Source organism: Anser anser (assembly GCF_964211835.1).
Source record: "Anser anser genome assembly, chromosome: 2".
Taxonomy (NCBI): Eukaryota; Metazoa; Chordata; class Aves; order Anseriformes; family Anatidae; genus Anser; species Anser anser.
The window spans coordinates 70,541,482-70,562,503 of NC_139721.1; the positions used below are offsets into that span (position 1 = coordinate 70,541,482).

Below are 21,022 nucleotides of genomic sequence, written 5' to 3' on the forward strand. Positions count from 1 at the left end.
TTGGAAGACGAACTCCACTACTAATTCATTAAGTTGGACCATCAGGAAATAATTTTATTATTGCAATTAATGAAGGTACAGGTAACTGGGATCTTTTTCCCCAGATAATGTTTTATTTTCCCTCCATGTGAGTACAAGAAGCAAGAAAAAAATCACACCTCAGTATCAGATTAATCTACATATTTATTAGCCAGAAAAGCTGAAGTTTCATCACTGTAAAATTTTCTGCCATTGACTTGATAGGAATAGAATTCCATCCTTTGCACCTGGACAGAATATACATCAATATACTGTGCTTCCTTCACCTCCAGTTAGTAACTGGACTAAAAACTGCTAGAAAAGCCACCTTGAGCAGACCCTGTCAGAAATATTCTTTGATGGCAGCTAAGCAGCAGATTAAACAATATTCTTGCATTATGTTACTTACCTGAGGAAGTTAAAGTAGATAGGCAACAGAGATTTCTCTCTTTTTCATGACTTAAGAGACCCTCCAAAAGGGGGCAGGTGACAGTCTGCTTTACAAGCGATGACAGAAGCCCCTAAATCAAGTGCCATGCCGCTTCAGACCCTGAGGAGTCATCAGTCATGCTCGCAAGAGTGGAAGGAACAGCCTCCTTCCTTGAGATCAATGAGGCAAACACAGAATACTCCTTCTACTCAGCTAAGGATGATTGATGACCCCTTAGCAGCTGAAGTGTGTGACATTTGATTTCATTCACTGATAAGATTATGTCTATCCAAACACCTTATAGTTAATGTTTCCAGGGCCCCTACAGCTGTTCATTGTAACGTTTTATACAAAGCTCAGCTGTTCAATGATTAATGATTTTTTGTTTTAAACAATAGAAGAAAATTCTGTAAGAGAATTTTGCAACAGCATTGTCTGATATTCTGATCACAGCACAAAAGGGGAATCTAGGCTCCTCAAGGAAGATAGTGGGAGGTCTCCCACATTTGTCAGATGACACTTACTGGGAAATTCGTCCAAAAAGAAAACTGACTTTCTTCCTTAATACTTCAAAATATCATTTAAGGTCTGCTTTCCAGAAAAGCTAATGCATTGATTGATTAAAGATACTTTCCAGAATGTTAGGAAGCCATGCAGATTTACAAGATTACAGATTTTCACATGGTTGAAATATGCTTTGTAGCTCTTTTACATCATATTCTTATCCATCTTATTCATATTGTGAAATTATGCAATCAGCATAAATTGAAGCTATGCTTTGCAACTGCAAGGCACTTTTTTATAGTTTCTAAGACATGCTTACTTTACATGAAGTCTACTCATATCAGAGGTCTTGTAAAATAAACCTTTTTAGTATCAAGTAAATGGCATAGCACTGTTTACACCTATTATAGTGCTCAAACCCAATTTTTCTGTTTTTACGATTGATAAAGATTGAATTAAATGTTTTAAGCGGTTGTATTTTTATCACTTTTAAAATATCACTATCAGGTAACACAATGTTTTCAGATTCTGATTTTTTAAGTGCCATGTTTCACTGTATTCTGTTCCTGTATGCCTTTGGGTCTTTTGATAGAATCACTAAGGTTGGAAAAGATCTCCAAGATCACCTGGTCCAATCATCACCCTACCACCAATGTCACCCACTAAACCATGTCCCTAAGCACCACGTCCAACCTCTCCTTAAACATCCCCAGGGATGGTGACTCCACCACCTCCCTGAGCAGCCCGTTCCAATGCCTGACTGCTCTTTCTGAGAAAGAATGTCTCCTCATTTCCAACCTAAATCACCTCTGGCACAACTTGAGGCCATTCCCTCCAGTCCTATCACTAGTTACCTGTGAGAAGAGGCTGACCCCCAGCTACCCATGCCTTCCTTTCAGGTAGCTGTAGAGGGCAATAAGGTCTCCCCTGAGCCTTTTAGCACTTTGCACAAAAATTCACAAGTCTCTAATGACCTCAAGAACCAATACTTAAAACACCACAGAAATCTTTCAGAAAATACATTAAGAGAGAGTTAAACTGCAATCCAACAGATTGTCAATTATATCTGTATGGGTATATGCACGTGTGTATATACACACACACGCACACAGTTATTTTAAGGTCAAGTGCTTCCACAGTACAAATATTACTTTCTTTGCTCCATCAGCTTTTTTTTTTGTTGAAAAGAGTACTGGTAAATCCAAAGAATAATACTGTAGTATAGTCCAGCAAGAGATCATGGCAATGACTATATTAACCCTTCAGAGTGAATTACAACAATCAAATGACATTGCTGTTAAAGCAAAATGCTTCTTATATCCTTTATCATTTTGCCAGAAACAGCCCACCATAAGAAACCAAACAAATTCCATGTTTGTACTTGCCAAATGAATCTTTCATTTCAAATCTGAAACAAAGACACTACTTTTGCCAAACATTGCTAAGCTTCGCTGAAGCCTTGCGTGAAAAACCAAGAGCTCTGACTATTTGGAATTCGTATTTGATGTAAAACTTGGTCTGGTTCCCACTTAATGCAAATAAGCGACTGCACACTACCTTGAAGCTCTTTAAATTAAAAAATGATACTGACACAGAACTGTGCCAAATTAACTCAGCTCTGATGAAATGATTATAAAAACATGGTGTTACGAACAGTCTTGGCACTTAAAGATATAATGAAGTCTCCATAACTTTCTAAGAGTTGTTAAAATAAAAATAAAGACTAGTTTTGAAGTCAACATTTTATTTCTGCAACAACATAATGCTGATAAATTTAATACACTAAATACAATGAGATACAAAATCAAACATGCTTATTTTGAAAAAAATAGATTTCTAATGGTAATTTCATTTAATGTCATAGATGAAAAGAGAAATTGGGTATGACCACTTGGACAATAGTGTTTGGTCTATAATTTTTTTTGTTAACTTGTACTTTTCTTCACTAAAAAATAGCTTATTTTTCTAAAACATACAAAAGTTATCTTATTCTCTCTCATGGTTTATTCTGAGATAAACCAAAATCAAACTTGAATGGTGCCTTTAGCAATGCTGCTAACTATTAATGACAGCAAAGCTGACAGGTAAAATGAAGCTTACATCATGCAGCATTTCATTTTCCAGCATTAAGTACACCACCTCAAATACTTGAGCATATGGCATGAATACTCTGCAGCCTGAGGAAGATTTATCCGTTCTTCACTAATGAGAACCTGTAGTCTGAGAGTATACAAAGATCTTCAAAGTGTGCCTTCATTCGATGAATGGCCACAGCTCTACTAGAAGTAGCTACTTAATGTGCTAACAGATAATTCCCAACTTCCTTTCTGTATCATATACATTAGGAAGCAGGGAGGTCAAATTATTCAAGGAGAGTTATGTTTTGAAACTGTAAGACAGACAACCTGAAAACTAAATTCACTCCTGGTGCATTTCCAATGATCTAGATTTGAACTTAATTCTTTAATACTAGGCAGGCAATGCATCTCAAACAAAGTCTGATCATCTATTTGTAATAACTAAAATGTTGAGAGAGTACTGCTGACTTGCCAGGAATTAAATTAAAAGCCAGGAAACATGAGGATAACATCAGTTACCTATGCAACTTTTATGATTAGATTATGATAAAGTCTTCAAATGCACCACCACAGTTCTACTATTCCCGTCTCCCACAGAACCACAGTTCATTCACAGATAGTATTTATGTGCCTCTCTTTTCCGTTTCCTCTTATTACTCTTCAACCCACTGCAATTAAATTTACTAGATGGATAAATATTTACAACATCTCCATGAAAACAGCTGACAAGCTGGAAGACTTATCTTACTGGTGGGTCCACTGAGAGCACTGCACGCTAGGTACTCAGAAATACATACTAAACTTCAAAGAACCTACATGGAAGAGAAAACATCCAAACTGGGAAACCTTTTGATGGGAGGTGTGAGAGATGATGCATGGATGGGAAGAAAAAGGCTTAGCACTCACAGTTAAGTGTGTCTGAATGCTCAGATTAATGTAAGAAATACGTAAATTGATAGAAATACAAATATTTCTCCAAAGGTGAACCAAAAGAAAAGCAGCCAAAGAAGACTCTTGAAAAGCTGCCTGATTTCCTCTAAGCAAACAGTCCACCTACTTGGCAGTCTCACAGGCAAAACCAATTTGCATCATCACAATTCTTAAACAGCCTTTCCCTGGGAATGCCTTGAAGAGACAACATTTTTCCCAATCAGTTGACTACAAGATGATCAGACCTGTTTGGGAACTGGAATTCCTTTCCTTTCCAAAAGTTTCAAAATTCAAAAGCTTTGTTCTGACCCAGAAAAACAAATGATTTCAACTACAAAGTTCTCTGTGAAATGAACCACCCTTTATCAGCTATTCCTGTACTCAGAAAAATCTTCATCCTGGCATTTACTAAGTTCTGAATGCTTTACCTTGAAATTTTTAAAAAATAAATTGCGTATTTTGGAAAACTTCAGAATTCTAAGACTGCAGAATTGCAATGTTTTTCTCCCTGGAACAAATGTTTATTTAAAACAAAATAAAAATTGCTAAACTAACAGCTTGAAACCCTTGCAGCTATTTCACAGACTTGCACCTACCATTGCACTGAATAACATATGGAAGGTTGTCATCCTCCATATGGATCCATTAGTAAAGGAGGACAGGTGTTTTTCTTATTGATTTCATTTATATTTACTGATCAAGACAGAATGTGTCATCCTGAATTCCATTTTAGAATCACTTCTGAAGTATGCTCTGGTTTTCACCTATTTTTCATCTTCCTGACTTGTTCCTCCAACAACGGTTTCCTTTTGGCCCTGTATCTTTTCCAAGGTGATTTCCCTAGCCAGGAAAACCAATCTGAAATCTGAGCTTTTTATCCAGTTTGTTTCTATATCACTCACACCACTTATCTATCACATTAGCTCCTTCTCTGCAGGACCCAAACAATCCTGCTGCTTCCAGGTCTACTCCAAAATGAACACACATTCAAATCCATGCCTTTCCTTAAAATTAAGTTGATTGTGGAGCTGAAGGGTGTTAGTTGTGACCAAAGAATCCTCGGGGCTAACCCATAAATAAGTAATTCTAACCTAAATCTAAGTTCTAACATCTTCAGAGCTTTACCACTACATTTTGGTTCCTCATCAGAAATGTCCAGTGTTTCTTGCATCCTTTTCTCAGGTTTTGGCATGGCTTCAACCTAGTGTATCTGTCAACAATACGTCTATAGATGGAAATTAGCCCAACAGTGAGCCACCACACCAGTTTATAGATTCCTAGCTCCTCTTTTCACATCCATCCCCCCTCTGCCCCTCTTCCACTCTTCCCAATGCAAAACTATGCCATTGTCCAAACGAGCAGTGTAAGTTTCCATGCAAGAGTTCAAATTTTCTTCTCTCTTCTGTCAGGTTCCAACCACTATGTCTGCTGTTACTTTGCATCTGGTCCTGCCTTTTGACAGACTGAAGGAACAGAAATGAAAAACACAAAGAAAAAAGGCCCTAAGAAGCAATTAGATACTCACACATTACAAATGAAGTCCTAAAATTCTCCCTTTTACCAGAAACAGTAAGTTATTCCGCATGAGAGAGAGAGAAATTGAAGTCATATTCAAATTGCAAAATGGAGAGCCAGAATTTGCTCACCTGGAATATTTGTTTCAATGAGAAAAGTGCCCGTCTCAGCTCCCGTCCATTGGAGTTGTAAAGTTTTTCTGGAAAAAAAGACAACCAGAAGGAAGTTCAATATTAACCAAACTGACAACACCAAAAAGAAAATAGTAGTACAGATTTCAGAAGAGTTGATGGCTAGTGCTCCAATGTTCCATTAGGTAGAGTTCTGTCAAATTAAGCAACATTCTTTTTTTAATGTATATTTAGATAGACAGATGTATCTATCTATATATATAGTATTCACTTATCAAAAACACAAGTAAAAACTGGGTTTAGTTGTCCATATCTTCAGATGGCATCTCCCAGGTAAATTCACTATAGCTTCAACTAGATCAGCAAGAAACTATGCTGTAAGGAGTTTTCAAAAATGCCTAGAAATAATCAAATTCTTGCATTAAAGCAAACTTAGGGTTTATTGAAATACTAGATTAGTATCAAAACATATAACTCAGAGCAGTCTTTGCTTTTGTTATCAAAACTAGAGCCACTGAATCCCATCCTTGACTGCCTTCCTTCTAGACATTCTTTTCGTGTGTTCTCATCTTTCTATTGTTAATTCCATTCTACAATGGCAATGAACGTTAATACCAGAAATAGACGGACAGTCTGTTCTAAGCATAATTCAAAACAGCGTTTTATTCTCATGAAAACTGATCTTGATCTTTTTCCTAAATGAAGCAGAAGTCTTCTTTACATCATCCAGTATTGAAATATATCTGCCTTCATTTATTCCCCTATTAGTGCATACTCATAGAAATAATTTTAAGTAGACAAAAGGAACTCCTTTGCTATCATTCTGTATCCTAACACAACATCTGTGCCTTTGGAAGAACTCTTGTATCATATGTCTCAAGTTCATTGCTGTGTGTTTGGAATTGTTTTGTAATTCTGTGGATGGATGGAGAAGAACATACGGCTCTTTGAGTCTTTTTAGCCTACTACACAGGCAACAGCCTTTATAGAATCTCCTTTATACAATCTTAAATTTCACCATGTTGAATTTTATTACACAGATGCAATCTGAGGTCAATTACAAACAAAAACCTAATCTTTGTGGCCACCTGCTGTGACACACTTCTCTTGACTCACAGACCATCTGACAAGGACCTGCTCTGCAATAGGCAGTAACAGTGGACTTGGCAGGTCATGAGATCAATGTGGGCGTGCCTGTGGAGTGGGAATATTCATATGAGAAGATAACATTTTAAAATATGAGTTCTCTCTTGCTTTCCCACACCTATTTCTCTTTTAATCACTAATTTACACTACAAAATAAAATTAAATTCTCTCACTCAAGAAGTTACAAAAAAAGAAGCCCAGCATTCAAGGGTTTAATGCATTTATAACTCAGTAATCATTTTCAATTTCAATTAAAGAAGGCAGATTTTAATTTTAGAGAAACATTCCTTATTCCCAACAGTCATCTTCAACCAAGAAAAAAAGTGAAATAAAACTTCAGCAGAGCTTACACTTTTGTTTGCTAAACTTTGAAAGTAGTTTTGTTCATCCCTAATTGCCTTTGATTTCAAAGGCAAAACGTGTAGAATTGGCAAAACTATTGTTGTTGTAAGTTGTCTCCTTCCTTGCACTGTTTATAGATTCCTGACAAAACATTGGAGGAATGGATTTCACTTGAAGCCATAAATTTAGAGGCATACTTTAATTACTCTAGCTTAAAAACACACAGGCATGTGAAACTACACTTCTTGGCAGGATAAAGAGTAATTTTGTCAGAAAAACTTAAAGAATAATAAAGGCCTTTTAAAGACCTGCTCTGTCAACTTTACATGCCATATAACACAAAATATTCCTCTTTGAAAGATACCTCCATCTGGCATTTGTTATTACTAATTCCCCTCTATTCATAATTCAGCATCATTACAAGCTGAGTCTCTCCAAACAAGGCAGCACATTATCATCTTAATTAAGAGAGGCACCATTTCTTAAAGTGCTGGCAACTTTGTACATAAATATCAACTTTCTAACAAATGCCATCTGTGTTTTTTTTGTTGTTGTTGTTTTTTGTTTTAACAGGAACAATCATCATCCCAGCCTGGGGTAAAGTACTAACAAACTATTGTTATGATCCTATAACACCAGTTGCTTTCATTGGTGCATGCAGATTTTTGGTACATCTCAGAGGAACAATGCCGAACATTTTTTCTGTTGGTCTTTTCACAGAATATAACATCATCCTTGGCAATCACCACAAACAATGCTATCCCTCCTCATACGCAGCAAAGACGACAAATTACAGAATGCAGTCCGTAATAGGGCCTATCATTAGAGCCGAAGGATCAATACCTACTAGAGGCATCACATTTTTTAACAGCAGTGGCAACAAGACAGCAGCGCATAGCCCAGACACTTGAGCTAGTCTGACACACATTTTGAGGAGCAACAGTGCAGGTAAGTTGTCTCATTTCAAACATTTATTACAGGGGCACAGCTATCTACACAGAGACAACAAATGTACACAGTTCCCTCCTCACATTGAGCTCATCTTGTTGAATCAGCTCAGAAACTCAAGTTTCTCACCATTTCACCCGATATTCTTACTCTAGGGCAGTATGAATGACTTCTGATACTGCTGGTGGCCACCAGAAACATTCACAGAGCGTGACCCAAGGGGGTAAGCGAAACAGTTGCCCCTCTGAGCTATGCTCCATGAGAAGATGATTTGGTTTAGAGAACTCCAGTCCAGGGTGAACCTTGGCCTGGGCAGGAAAGCCCAGGTAAGGAAGTCTGTCATGGGCTGCTTTCTACAAGCTTTATTCTGTTTCTCTGTGCTGTACATCAGAAAACCCTAAGTGCGTTTACCAGATGAAAGCTCCAGGGCACTTGGTAAAAAGCTTTTGGGCCTTAAGGGATTCCCATTTGCCAACAGTGACCTAACACCACAGGGGCCTCCAGCCTGGTACCAAAAGGCCCAGACTGGAACCAAAGCTATCAAAACACACGAGCAGAATACGAAAGGCAAAAATAACCAGTAGGGCCTCTTGCTGTGGTAGAAAAACAAATTAAAACAGAGATGGAAAGGCACGTTTCCTTACAATGTTTTCACACTGAAGGTGATTCAGAAACCAGAGAAAGCAGATAGCAAATGTTTTTTTAATGCTGGCTGTTTTACCTTAGAAATTTAAAGCATTGCTCTTTTTCAAGAGACTGAGAAGTAGCTTTCCACTTTAAAGTACAGAGGTGACCACAGATACATCCCTGACAGAGGCTTCTTAAACTGAAACAAATGGCTGTGAAGCAGGACTACACACTGCTGCAGTTAACAGAACCAAAAAGTGACCAAGGACAGCCCATAAAACCCAACTGAGTTGTATAAATGTGTTGTATGCAAGCTTGAATACTTGTATCCAGCCTGCATTACACAGAAATTGAACCTCTGAACTTCAGGCAGGATTATGTGCCACTACACCTTTCCCTAAAACATAATGACCCTCTGGCCCTTTTGTAAAAAAACACCCACAAAACAAAAACACACCCACACCACAAAACCTCTTATCTTTACACAGCTCAAGTATGGACTCAAAGATACTACACTCACACAATTCAAGATTGGAAAAGATAAGTTACATCAGTGAGTCTGGGGTATCTGACTGCATCTACCTAGCTATAAATGATCACATTTCTGAAAGTTATGTCACAATAAGCTGTGCTATTGCTTTTCTTTCTTGAACAGTCGTCAAGAAGAAAGGAAAGAGTGGCATCTATGTCTGTGAAAAAGGTTTAATTGCTGTTATCTAGATGATAGAAGTCTCCTGGTGGTTTCCTCTGATGGCAGCTAACACTAGAGGGCACTGCTTATTTCTTTATTTTATGAAAGAAAAGGCACTCTGTCCCTCCATGGCAGCTTCCCACTGATCGAACAATACTGACTGTGATGCTAAAATTGGTACTTCATTAACCTTGAAAGCCTGCTTTTTACTTGTAGCCTGCAGGACATCCTGAGAAACCAAAAAGCATCAGCACTGCCATCCTCAAACATTCAAAATCAGAGTAAACTCTTCTGAAACCACCTGACAGAAAAAGAAGTACTGGTATAAGCTTCGTTTTTATTTGCCTTTCTGTAACATGCAAGAGTCACATTTGTTAAATTATCCTTTGCACCATATGGACAAGGTGTATTTTCTTGACAATGACAGTCTTTGCTCACCACCTCTTTCCACAAGCAGATGTTAAACATAACTGAACTGGTGATATAAACACGTACACAAGAGGCAACAAGCTAGAAGTACCTTTTTTTTTTTTTTTTTTTGCAATAACAGCACTTGGAGAACATGCTTTATGCTCTAAAAGAAAACCATTATTTATTACCCTAGCTTTTTATTTGTTTACTTTTACTTCTGTAAAAATAACTCTCCTAGAGAGGAAAGAAAAACAACACACGGTAGGTGAAAAAGGATTTCTCTAGATGAATTTTGTACAAACTTGATGCTGGACGTGAGGCAGTGGAGTCTGCAATTGGCATCTTTTCAGAAAGCAAGAAAAGACTTTATAGATCTTTGTTTTATCAGATCACCGGTAGCTTTCAAAGGTGACTATATATTTTCAGAAATGACTGTCAGAGGCTCAAGTTTCATGGAGAATTCAACTTCTTTGACTACATGGGAAGTGGGATTTTAAGAAAGTAGTATCTGGCCTTTAAATTATTGAAGAATGTGGAAGAGAACTCAGTACTTTCATTGTGAAAATAACTGTTTTCAATCCACAATTAAAAATAAAAACAAAAACAAGAGAACTGGCTGAATATTGCCTGGTTCAGTTTCATGTGTTACACCTGACCTCTGACCGACAGGGTACCATTCTCCTCCCTTCCTCTTCCATCACACCCATTGAATTAGTCCCTGGGATATAGTAATTTATGTAGCATCAGCCTTTTGAGCTATTGGCAAAGGCTCGCAAACATCTGGCTGAGCACAAATGGGAGTTGCTCTGCTTCACTTGCTGCTGCCTGAATGACCTCCACATCTCCCATCTATGCCTCTTTTCTTTAAACGATAATTTCAAGACGAAGCTCCTTTCCTTACAAAAACATAAAAGGAAGATTAACTCTACATTTGATTACATTAGCAGGGTACCTGGTGCAGATCTAATTAAAAGGCATTTTAAACACTTCCTGCCATTCATTGCTGAAGTCCTTGCATGGAACAGAAGCAGTAATATTCTGTCTTCCTCTAGCAAACTGGCTACTGTTTAGAAACTCAAATCTCATTTTGCCTCCCTGAAACAATGAATAAAACACTTTAAACAAAAGTGCTCACTACAAGGAAGTAATAGTTTCTCTCTTTTAGAATTTAAATCAACCGGGTAGTTTTCCACCAGCACTGATGTGGGGTGGGGCAGCAAGAGGCGAAAAGAAAAAACAAAATTGTTTAACAAAATAGAAAAAACTATTTTCTGTAAATGCCAAGTACCACACCGCCAAATTTATTACTAAGTTACTACAACTTTAAATGGGTGTTACTCTATCTGAATGAATTTACACCAAGAAATTACAGAGAATTGGATAAAAAACTGAGTAGCAAAGCTAAAAGATAGGTATCCCATCCCAAAAGCTGGCTTCATGGAACAGCCTGACAGACCTCACCGCATTACTCGAGTGGGCCCATGGCTATGTATAGGGCTATGGATCTATAGAATGACTGTATTTAAAAGTAATTAGTGCAGTGTGACATTCTTTCACTGTACGTCAAACAAATTCAAGCAATACCCTAAGAAAAGACCTGGTCCTATGCCAAGAAGAGTCTCTCTGTTCTGTTTTTGTCCACAAAAGCTAGTAATAAATTTGCTGCCAAGACAATACATTCTCCTTTTACTCTTGGATCCCCTAGAAAATACACCGTGAGGGGATTCATTCATAGGCAGATTGCCCACTAATAAATTAACATAATTGGTCCTTCTGCTGAGATCACTTCGTTTCGCACATTACAAATCTTTGTGTTTTTTTTTTTTTCCCTTTCTGAATCTGATCTTATTTTCTATGTACAAATAGATGGTTATGTATTCATGAGTGCTCAGTGTCACACAATCTCAAACTACATATTCTCCCACTAATCCAGGGACAAATGCCGAACACTTAGCAAGGAAAAAAGGTTTTTCCACAATAAAGTACGACCTGATGAAAAGCAACGGGCTGAGCACAACTCATGCTAAGCTTGGCAGCAGGAGCGTGAGCCCACCTTACCGTCAGCGCTGACCGAGCCCGAGGAATTTCCTTGCTGCCTCGTGAGGAATGCCACCCAGCCTCACAAAGAGGACAAAATCCATTTCAGCTCGTTTTCATTTAGAGACAGCACAGCTGCTTAGCTAATTAGCTGGGACAGCCCCTCTCCTCAGCATGAGGTCCTCTGCCCCCACCCCAAGAGGGGGATCCTTTGTGAGGGGAGGTTCCTGTTGCAAATGCATATGAGAGGAGCATGCTGTGAGCCTGCATCCTTGTTCCTTTTCTCTGTGAAGGGTCCACAGGTGGGAAGTGGGAGGAGAGAGTCACAAAACAGCCTCAGACATCCTGTCCTGCCCCATACCCTGAAGACAGAGGCTTAAAGAAGTGGGTGCCACAAGCCACTTGCGGAAAGAAGGCATCTGTAAATACAGGGTAGCCCATTGGCTTGGGAGAACCTCTGGGACCTCTTGGGAGACAAGTGGGACCTCTGCTGGGAGTGACAGATACCCAGTACCACCAGGATGTCAGAGCAACTCTATACACTAACACTTCAGGGGTTTCCTACCTCTTAGGCATGCTTTCCTTCTGCTGCAAGAAGCCACTGGCAACAACCACCCATTGCATTTCCACATGGAGAGAATATAGGACAGACCTCATTTGGGGAGGAAGGCTTTCAGCTGATGTTTTTTGAATGTTTCTCTGAAGCACCAGAAGAACTACTTTCTATCACAAGTGAATTAACGTAAAGCTATCAGCATAAGAAAGCTTACATATTTGTCACTGAATTCAAAGTGTATCCGCTCCTCTTGGTGCCAGTGTCCTCCAAACTAAGTGTACCTGGGTTCCTGCTCCTATATTACCAAGGGTTGTGAAATGAAATTCAATCATCTGGGGAAAAAGGAGTAAACAAGAAAACTCCAGAGGACTGAGGAAAAAAAAGTGAGGACCCTGAGGATGAAGAACAGAGACATGAAGCAACAGATAAACCTCTATCCAAAATTTCTTTCACAAAGCTGTAAACCACTGTTCCTCTGCTCTTGTAGCCCCATCCACATGGAACTAGGAAGAATATTTATCACACTGTCCATACACACTACAACAACCAAACGCCAGTGATTTACACTAAAAGGAAAAGCTAAAACACATTAATAATTTACACAGTAAAGTGCAAGAGGCAACCTTAGTTTTCTTCTGGATCCTGCAGGTTACAGGTCTGGAGTCTGGTACTCTCCATAGCTGTACATTTTGTCATGCTACGAATAAGAGAATATTAAAAACTGATGGTGTAAAAACTTCCTTTTGCTATTTTGATTTCTAACTTACTTAGCCTTTTAAGGCCCTGATTTCTCATAAATAACAAAGAAGGAGATACAAGCTGATGTGGGCTGAGAATGGGGTGAAGCTGGCTGACAGAAGCAGGCTACTGCATTTTCCCTTACTTTCCACTACTATTTTCCCCACTCAGTTCTACAGAAAGCTGTCTCAGTTGTCTCCTGCTGGTGCTGTGGAAAAACAAGGACGAAGACAGTAAAAAAAGCTCAACAGCAGAAGAGCATAACAGCAGATTATACATTTAAATTACGAAGACAAAAAAAAATCAGAATGCAAGAGTAAAACCCAGTGTCAACACACTAACTGCACAAAAAACAGTGGGAGGAAAAAAGAAATCAGGCTTCATGAATTAGTTGCCTCTGGAGAGGTAAAGAAAATACAGGGGCTGTTCATTGAAAAAAAAAAAATCTTTTATAGAACTGGCTTTCCTGGGCCAGCTGGAGAGTTCTCAGAATTCATTGCCAGGCCAAAGCCACAAAAAGCATCTGCCCTTCTTTACAAGCTGAAGGCTATGAACAAGCAGGGACAGCAAGGCATCTTTCACTAATCATTTGAATTCACCACAGCTTTTCTTTCCACTCCCAAACTACACCTCCCACATTTATCCTTTCTGATTTTGCCAGCTAGAATATTGAATTCCCTCGAGTTGTACTTCGCATCCAGTCTGATGCCTACTGACACGTTTTGAGCACAGGGGGATAGATGGTTCTTCAGAGCAGTGGCAGTGAAGCACACTGTGCAGGTCTGTGAACCAAGTACTGAGCTAGCAGAGGCTGCTCAAGCAGGTCTTCCTTCCTTCCGTGACATAAAAAGCTGCACTAGAAAGGCTTATTCGAAAGTTACAGCCTTGCCAACATATTAACAAAATAAAGATCCTCTGCCTGTTCAGCATATTCATTCCAGCTATGGAACAGGCACTGCAGCACATTTCTCTGCGATGATTTATTTAGATAGGTCCTCCTCACTTGAATGCAAAGGCACTAATATGCTCTTTAATTCTCAAGTGCAGGAAACAGCATTGCAGTTTGATAACTTCAAAGGAGGGCACTTCCATACGTCCAAAAAAAAAAAAATGCTGTGGCTGCTCTTTTGTAAGAGTCAAAGGGTTACAGAAGGGAAAAGGCTAAGGAACGAGGTCAAATATTACAGCACCGTATTACAGAAAGTGGTGATGGCAGAGACTTAAGAGGTCATCTTGTTCATCCCCCTACTAATGCAGAATTGGTCCCTAGAGAGTAATACAGTAGGAAAGTATTTGTTATACTAAAATACAGGTTACATAATTCAAGTGAATGGAGACAGGGAAAACTGCTAGCACAGAAAATAATATAGAAGAACGTACTGTTTTCTTTAGAGATTACTGTAACCAATCTGAGGCTAAAGAATAATTATAGAAGAACGTGAGTCGTGATGAATCTTCAGTCTCTGTTTCAGTTTACAACTAGGTCTCTGAATTGCTGAACTGTATGCCTATGCTTGAGCAAGCGTATCAGTGCCTCCTGGATTACAAGCATTTAATAACATGATGCTAGTCATTATCTGAGTTTCCTGGTTTATTCCATTTTAAATATGCTGTGCCAACATGCTGCCCTGCATATTCAGCAAGTATTAGTAGGCAAACAGCAACCAGCAAATTATAGCAACCAATCAAAAAAAAAAGGGCCAAAAAAATTTAGGCACACACCTGCTATGCCTAGAATTATGACTGTCTTATCTGTGCTGACAGCTTGGCAAAAGGCAAAAACATCTGAGTGCAAAGAGAACACAGATTGGTGCCAAGAACGTGAATGAGCTCCTGAGCTTCAAGTTTAGACCAAGTTTTATTGTTGCATAAGACATGCCAAAATAGGTCAGAGGATATCTGCAAGACTAGCGTGTTCAGTGACCCCAGACCATCCTCAGGAAGTGCATCAGGGTTTACCAGCCTAGACATCTCTGAGGATGCAGCCTCTTAATTAACTGCAGGCATTTGACCCCCAGCAGAGGTTGCTTGAAAATTTAGGCAGCAGGTATGGATCAGATGAGTATCTGACAGTAAGACACGCACTCAAAAGAGACAGCATCAGCAGGGAGCAATGATAAAAATCCGATAAAGCCGCTGCTTCTCAAAACACTACTAGCAGTTGCAATAGTATCGTGCATACTTAATGAAATACCTGAGTCTGCATTACCAATGCTCAGAGACTTCCCAGTCTTTCTGCCAGTCGTTGAACATTTTTAACTGGCCAAACTTAGGCTTTACCTATTTTGAGTACAGAGGAGAAGAGCATTTCAACCAACCAAGACTTTATTTTGCTATGTATTACACAGCCATACAGCCAAGAACAATCCCATAAGCAAGTCTCACAATTCCTAGCAGACATGATCTCAGAAAAAAACATTAGGTTAGTGAAAAAGGCCTGCTTAAATAAGTTGACCAGTCTTTTTCCATGCATCTTGATGTGTTTTACGGTTCTTCTTAACAGCAGTAGGGCAATTTTGTCCTGGATTTCTCTGACCTGGTTGCCTGCAATACCCACCTCATTATGTAAAGTCATGGGGCATACTCAAGATACACAGATCAAAATGAGAAAGAGAAGTTATGTGAAAGGCTGTATGAAAGCCCAAATCCTGGAAGAGGATGTATACATAAAGGATATAGTTAAATTAACAGAAATTAAGTTAACATAAGCTGACTTGTAACAGAAAAAGGAATGAAGAAGCCATCAGATATGTGCAGAGGGTAGCACAAATACTTTAAGTAGATGTCAAAATAGTTCAAGGTCAGCAAGTTTCCCATTGCTCTGGCATTGCTAGGACAGATGAAAAATGCACCATTTTGACAACTGAATGGACAAGAAAGCCCCTAGAATAAACTGGAATGGAATGGGTAAGATTTTAGAAATAAGCAGAAGGGGGCCTCCAGTTAAATCCGTGCCAATGCGGGAATCTCACCCGACGTGGATACCTGGCAGCTGGCCCATCGCGGTTGCATCCGCCGCACAGTGCCTTGCAGCCCGAGAGACGTGCAGAGGCATCCCAGGAACGTGGCACAGGCACTGCGATAAGCTTAGCGCGCCAGCAGGCGAGGTAACACCATGTGGGAGCTGACGGTCCCGAGCTACACACACCAGACCTGGCAGACCTGCGAGGCAGCACTGCACTTGCTGTTACTCCTATGCAGATTGGTTTTCCCTCGGGTGATTTTTTTTTTTTTTAATTACTACTGATTGCTGTGAATGCAAAGGCTTCTCTGGCAGCAGGGAAACACACCTTCATATTCTCTAATGGACTGCAGACTGCAAAGATAAAACAGTGAAAGGATTTCAGCCCTTCACGTGCTTATAAATATGAGGTAAAACCAGGGTACGTTCCTCTTCCCATGTACCACAATTGTGATGAAGGGAGGGGCCCAAAGCCACACACATTTAAAAAAAAGTAAATTAGTGATAAATGACCATGTTCATCAAGTGAGAGCTTCACTTTTGGAGTTCCTCCCACATTTTCACAGGTGAAAAATACCACACGTGTTCCAGGAACAACATGTGTAGCACTGCCAGTCTCCACAACAGCATGGTTGGATGTAAGCGTGAAGAAGAGTATCTGAGCAGCCACTTCACCTCCACTGACAAATATAACAAATAAAAAACCTCTATGCTAAATGCTTCTCTCAGTTGCATTTGGAAATCAATGAATTTTGCATGAGCCCTGCAGATCCTACACATGAGCACAGAGATGCTTACATACCAGACAGGTTTCTGTTTAACCTCCTGTAAAGAAAATTATTTCACCTTTTGTTGCCCATCCACTCCTCCCCCCAAAAGGAGATAAAACAAAGACCGGAGGTTGTCTTTTAAGCTGCACACTCCTGAAACCACAATACTATAACATGAAGCCGAGAGCTACAGAAGGTCAGTTCTGCAGCATTGTTTTTGGATTATGGGACCTCTTTCCATCTGCTGTCCTGATAGAGCCTTCTCTCCTATGATTCCTGTCAATATAGGGATGCATATCCAAGTGTTCATCTGCCACTCATAGAGGACAGGGCAGACACGCTACTTCAGGAATGACAGCACACCACATGTTTGCATCCTGCATCCCTGAGTCTATATAGCAAGAATGGTGCTTCTTGCTGTCCACTGGGCCCAGACATCTGGAGTTTCAACCTCCGCAGCAGCAAGCTTCTCACATGGCGAGGCAGAGGACAAACGGCTCCTGCTACCAAGGGCTGGACAAGCAATGCTCAAATCCTGTCCCCAAACCTGCTGAGCTACCACCATGCTGGCTACTGAAATTCCAAACCCTTTAGATCAAGGATTGAAGTTCGGAGAAGAACGAGCAGTGAAAATTGCTTGAGAAACTATATCAAAACATGACTGAAAAATACCAGAATGCAGCTTTGGAATGAAGTCAACTTTACTTCCAAATTCTTGTTTTCCTCATCAGCTATGTTATTACTTCCTCAGCAGACTACAAACCGTACATCTCTTTGCAAGCAAACTGAAGAGAGACACTTCAATATATTTGTAAATTTAGATTGACAGAGAGTTGTGTTTTTTTTTTTTTGGCTTGTCTGTTAACACGTGGGACATGGTTTTCACAAAGGAACTAGCAATATCTTTTATTACTTCTTTGTCCAGTTCAAGCATTGGATCATTCTTATAGGCCAGAGATAGTAAAAGGAAAATGTAATGTAATTAAAATCCTTACCTTTAAATTTACATATTATGAGCTTTAAGACACATAGATGGCAATTTACTCAGCTAGTGCATGTTACTTAGAAGGATCCAACTTCCCCTACCGCAGCAGCGATATAATGTCAAGCTCATCTACAACCTAATGTACATACATATATACAGATTTTTTCCGCACCATGACAGTTTGGAAGAAGATTTCTTAAAACAAACAAACCAAAAAAGAACCCACCAGCTCTATCAACAGGTTTGTCTTTCTGAAATAAAAGCCTCCTAATGCCTCCCCAGGCCATGCTTCCCCTAAGGGGAAGCAGCTCTCTCCACCTCATGAGGGTGACAGACCCTGCAGCACTCCTAGCTTCACTTCAACTAATTTTCTGGTGAGGTTTCACTCCCCATCAACAATTTTCCTAATAAATATAATTTAAAAGAAAAGTCACTCCAGCTATTGCTTTCCTTCCCATATGGTTCGGTTCTGTGCTGGTCCAGGCAGGTTTGAAATAGGCACAAAATACACTGCTCACCCCTTAACAACTGAACAACCCAAACAATCTTCTTCAGCACCAGCAAACCTCTACGCCTGTACTTATTAAAAACAGTAATAATAATAAAAAGCTATTTCTGAAGCATTTTAGAAGAATTTTTCTTTTACCCTCCACAGAGAAAGCACTATCCTCAGAGGGCTCTTCAAAACCATCTATCATCCATTTATATTTTCAAACATTCCTGAAGTGCAATCTCTGTTTACCATACCGTGCTGCACTTGGCCTGAACTTGTTTAACACATGTTAGCATTATTTATCTGAAGTCATTTATCACAGTTGTAAAAGATCTGACATATGATGGAGGTTTTCCAGCATATATCATGCCTCTCACTTAACTCAACCACTGATTATTTCCACCTCAAAGTAATTTGACCAAAGCCACACGAAAGCATTCATCCACACTACATTTTTCTCTGTTCATTATTAATTTAGTCACTGGCTGCAAAAAGCCCTAGCTCTACTTACCTAATTAATCAGGAGAATATCAGCTATGTATACACACATGCTAAATATATACAGACACCACGTATACATGCATTAATTGTATATAATATTATATATATTCAAATATATATTTATATTTTTATATATTCTTTATACATATTATAAACATATAAAGGCAATGGTTTCCCTTTAGGAAGCTCCATGTGGTAAGAAAAAGCAGCTTAATTGCCATGGGGATTGGAAATTTTGATTTGTAATATAAATATAATTACCTGCTGTGCAAAGCATTTGTTTGCTCAAAATGTAAGGTCCCTCAGTGCTGCTTCCTCACTTTTTGTCACACCTACAGAGAACACAAGTATTGCAGTGGCCCTCAAGGTGACAGCACTGGTTCTTCTGCTCTGCTTACAGGGATAGTAAAGTCCCCACAGCCTGAGCCCAAATACACACATAGTCCATTCACTTCTGGTTCCATCTCCCTTTAAAACCCATTTTCAGCACTGGCTTCGGCACAGCTCAACTTCAATCCCTTCAGCTGCTGAACAGACCTAACGAGCAGCACCTGACTTGTGCAGATGTTTCCAGTTTTAAGGCCATTAGAAAGTTTATGGGCCTTTTCTCAAGTCTTTCTCTCAGCAATGGGATTTCTAATGGAAATTTAAAACTAATTTAATAGTTCAATAAAATACTGCACTTTTTCCTCCTCCTAAACTTCCCATTTGTCATAGCAAATACTTGCTGATCTGCATTTCAGAGCCTCAAAAACACCAGACAAAACCAGAACTGATGTAAGGCTGACCGATTAGATGCTTGACTCCAAAGCTTTCCAGCTTCACCCCCACCACTTTTTTAAAGTATACGTGCACACATACATCTATGCGCACACACATAGTTATACAGATCACCTATTTCCATTGGCTTCCAAAACAATCCCTTCGAGGATTATATTAGTAGCCTCAAAACACCAGTTGTAAGCAAGTTGAAAAACTACTATGAACTCTTCAGAACACTTTGTGTTTTCCTTTTTCCACTTTACTATCTTTCTTAGCTACAGCTCCATCATTTCCAATTACCAAAATGTGGTACATCACAAATATGATGATTACGACTGGCTGTAAAGTCTGTCAAGAAAAAGACATATAGGCACTGATACTGATGCAGAAATTATTCATGCATCAGTGTGTTGTTCAATCTTTCTTCAAGGAGTTCTAAGTCAAGTGATTCAACTGCTCTTGCATTACTCACCGACGACAACACTCTCTTCCACCCCTTCTGTCCGCTGATAACTGGTAAGTAATATTTCTTGGGAGGCAACGAACGACATAAAGACAGCAACTCACTGTGAAGCAAAAGGCAGTCACCCAGCGCAGAGCTGCTAAGACCTGAATAATTCTCAGTTTCCTGGCGTAGGCTAAAATCTTACAGCTATGGGCGGCAATGCATTACAGTAGTGGGAGCAGATCTTGTTGCAAAAGAGATACTTCATTTCTAAAATAGGTCGCTGTTCTAACTAAAGCTTGAGAATGCTCTTTTGGGCCAGCTTGGGTGAGTTCCAGTGATCGCCCTAAACAACAGCTGAACAGAAATATTAACTTCGAATTTGTTCTGAGGACAGTGAAATGTCTTGAAAGGATGAAAGGAAAGATAAACTTTGCACCCAGTTACATGAAAAAAAATGTTAACCAGTCATTCCGTCTGTTGGATCAATACACAGATTTCCTATTCGTGTTCACAAGTAATGAGCCAACATCCCTCATGTACATGAAGATGCGGAAAGTTTTACTTTGACTGAGGATCCCTCCTGGCTAGGTCATGCAAATTCTGTCCCACATCACAGAAAGGGTATTTGTCTTAGTTACAAAACTAAATGATTCACTGCTAAGTATTAAGGTCATGAAACTACAGCTCCTATTTCAGCCACAGCATTACACAACTTTGGTTTCTTATCACAATCGTGTACAAGTGCAACCATTCTTGAACCACAAAACCATCTTAACAAAACACACAAGGAAGAGTTGCACAACGAACACTGGACAGTCACTCCGGGTTCACTTTTCACAAGCACTTGTGGATTTGTGTACCACTCGTGACTTCACTGAGGAAATACTGTGAAAGATTCAATATGACTTTTACATAAACAATTTGCACAACAATGTGCAAAAAGGTACTATTTCTGTTAGTGAACAGGCAATTTTCCTGTTTCCTATCAGCTCAGCTAAA

At 39.4% G+C, this 21,022-nt stretch overlaps 1 protein-coding gene across 9 annotated transcripts in view; it reads right to left on the reverse strand.

Annotated features, from left to right (window-relative positions):
- FHOD3 (formin homology 2 domain containing 3) overlaps positions 1 to 21,022 on the reverse strand; it is a 410,386-nt gene that overhangs the window by 209,626 nt on the left and 179,738 nt on the right. For all 9 annotated transcript variants that reach the window (XM_083826789.1, XM_083826793.1, XM_083826785.1 and 6 more), the window contains exon 4: positions 5,607 to 5,674. In XM_083826789.1, coding sequence (XP_083682915.1) covers positions 5,607 to 5,674 — 68 coding nt within the window. The remainder of the gene's footprint in view (positions 1 to 5,606; positions 5,675 to 21,022) is intronic.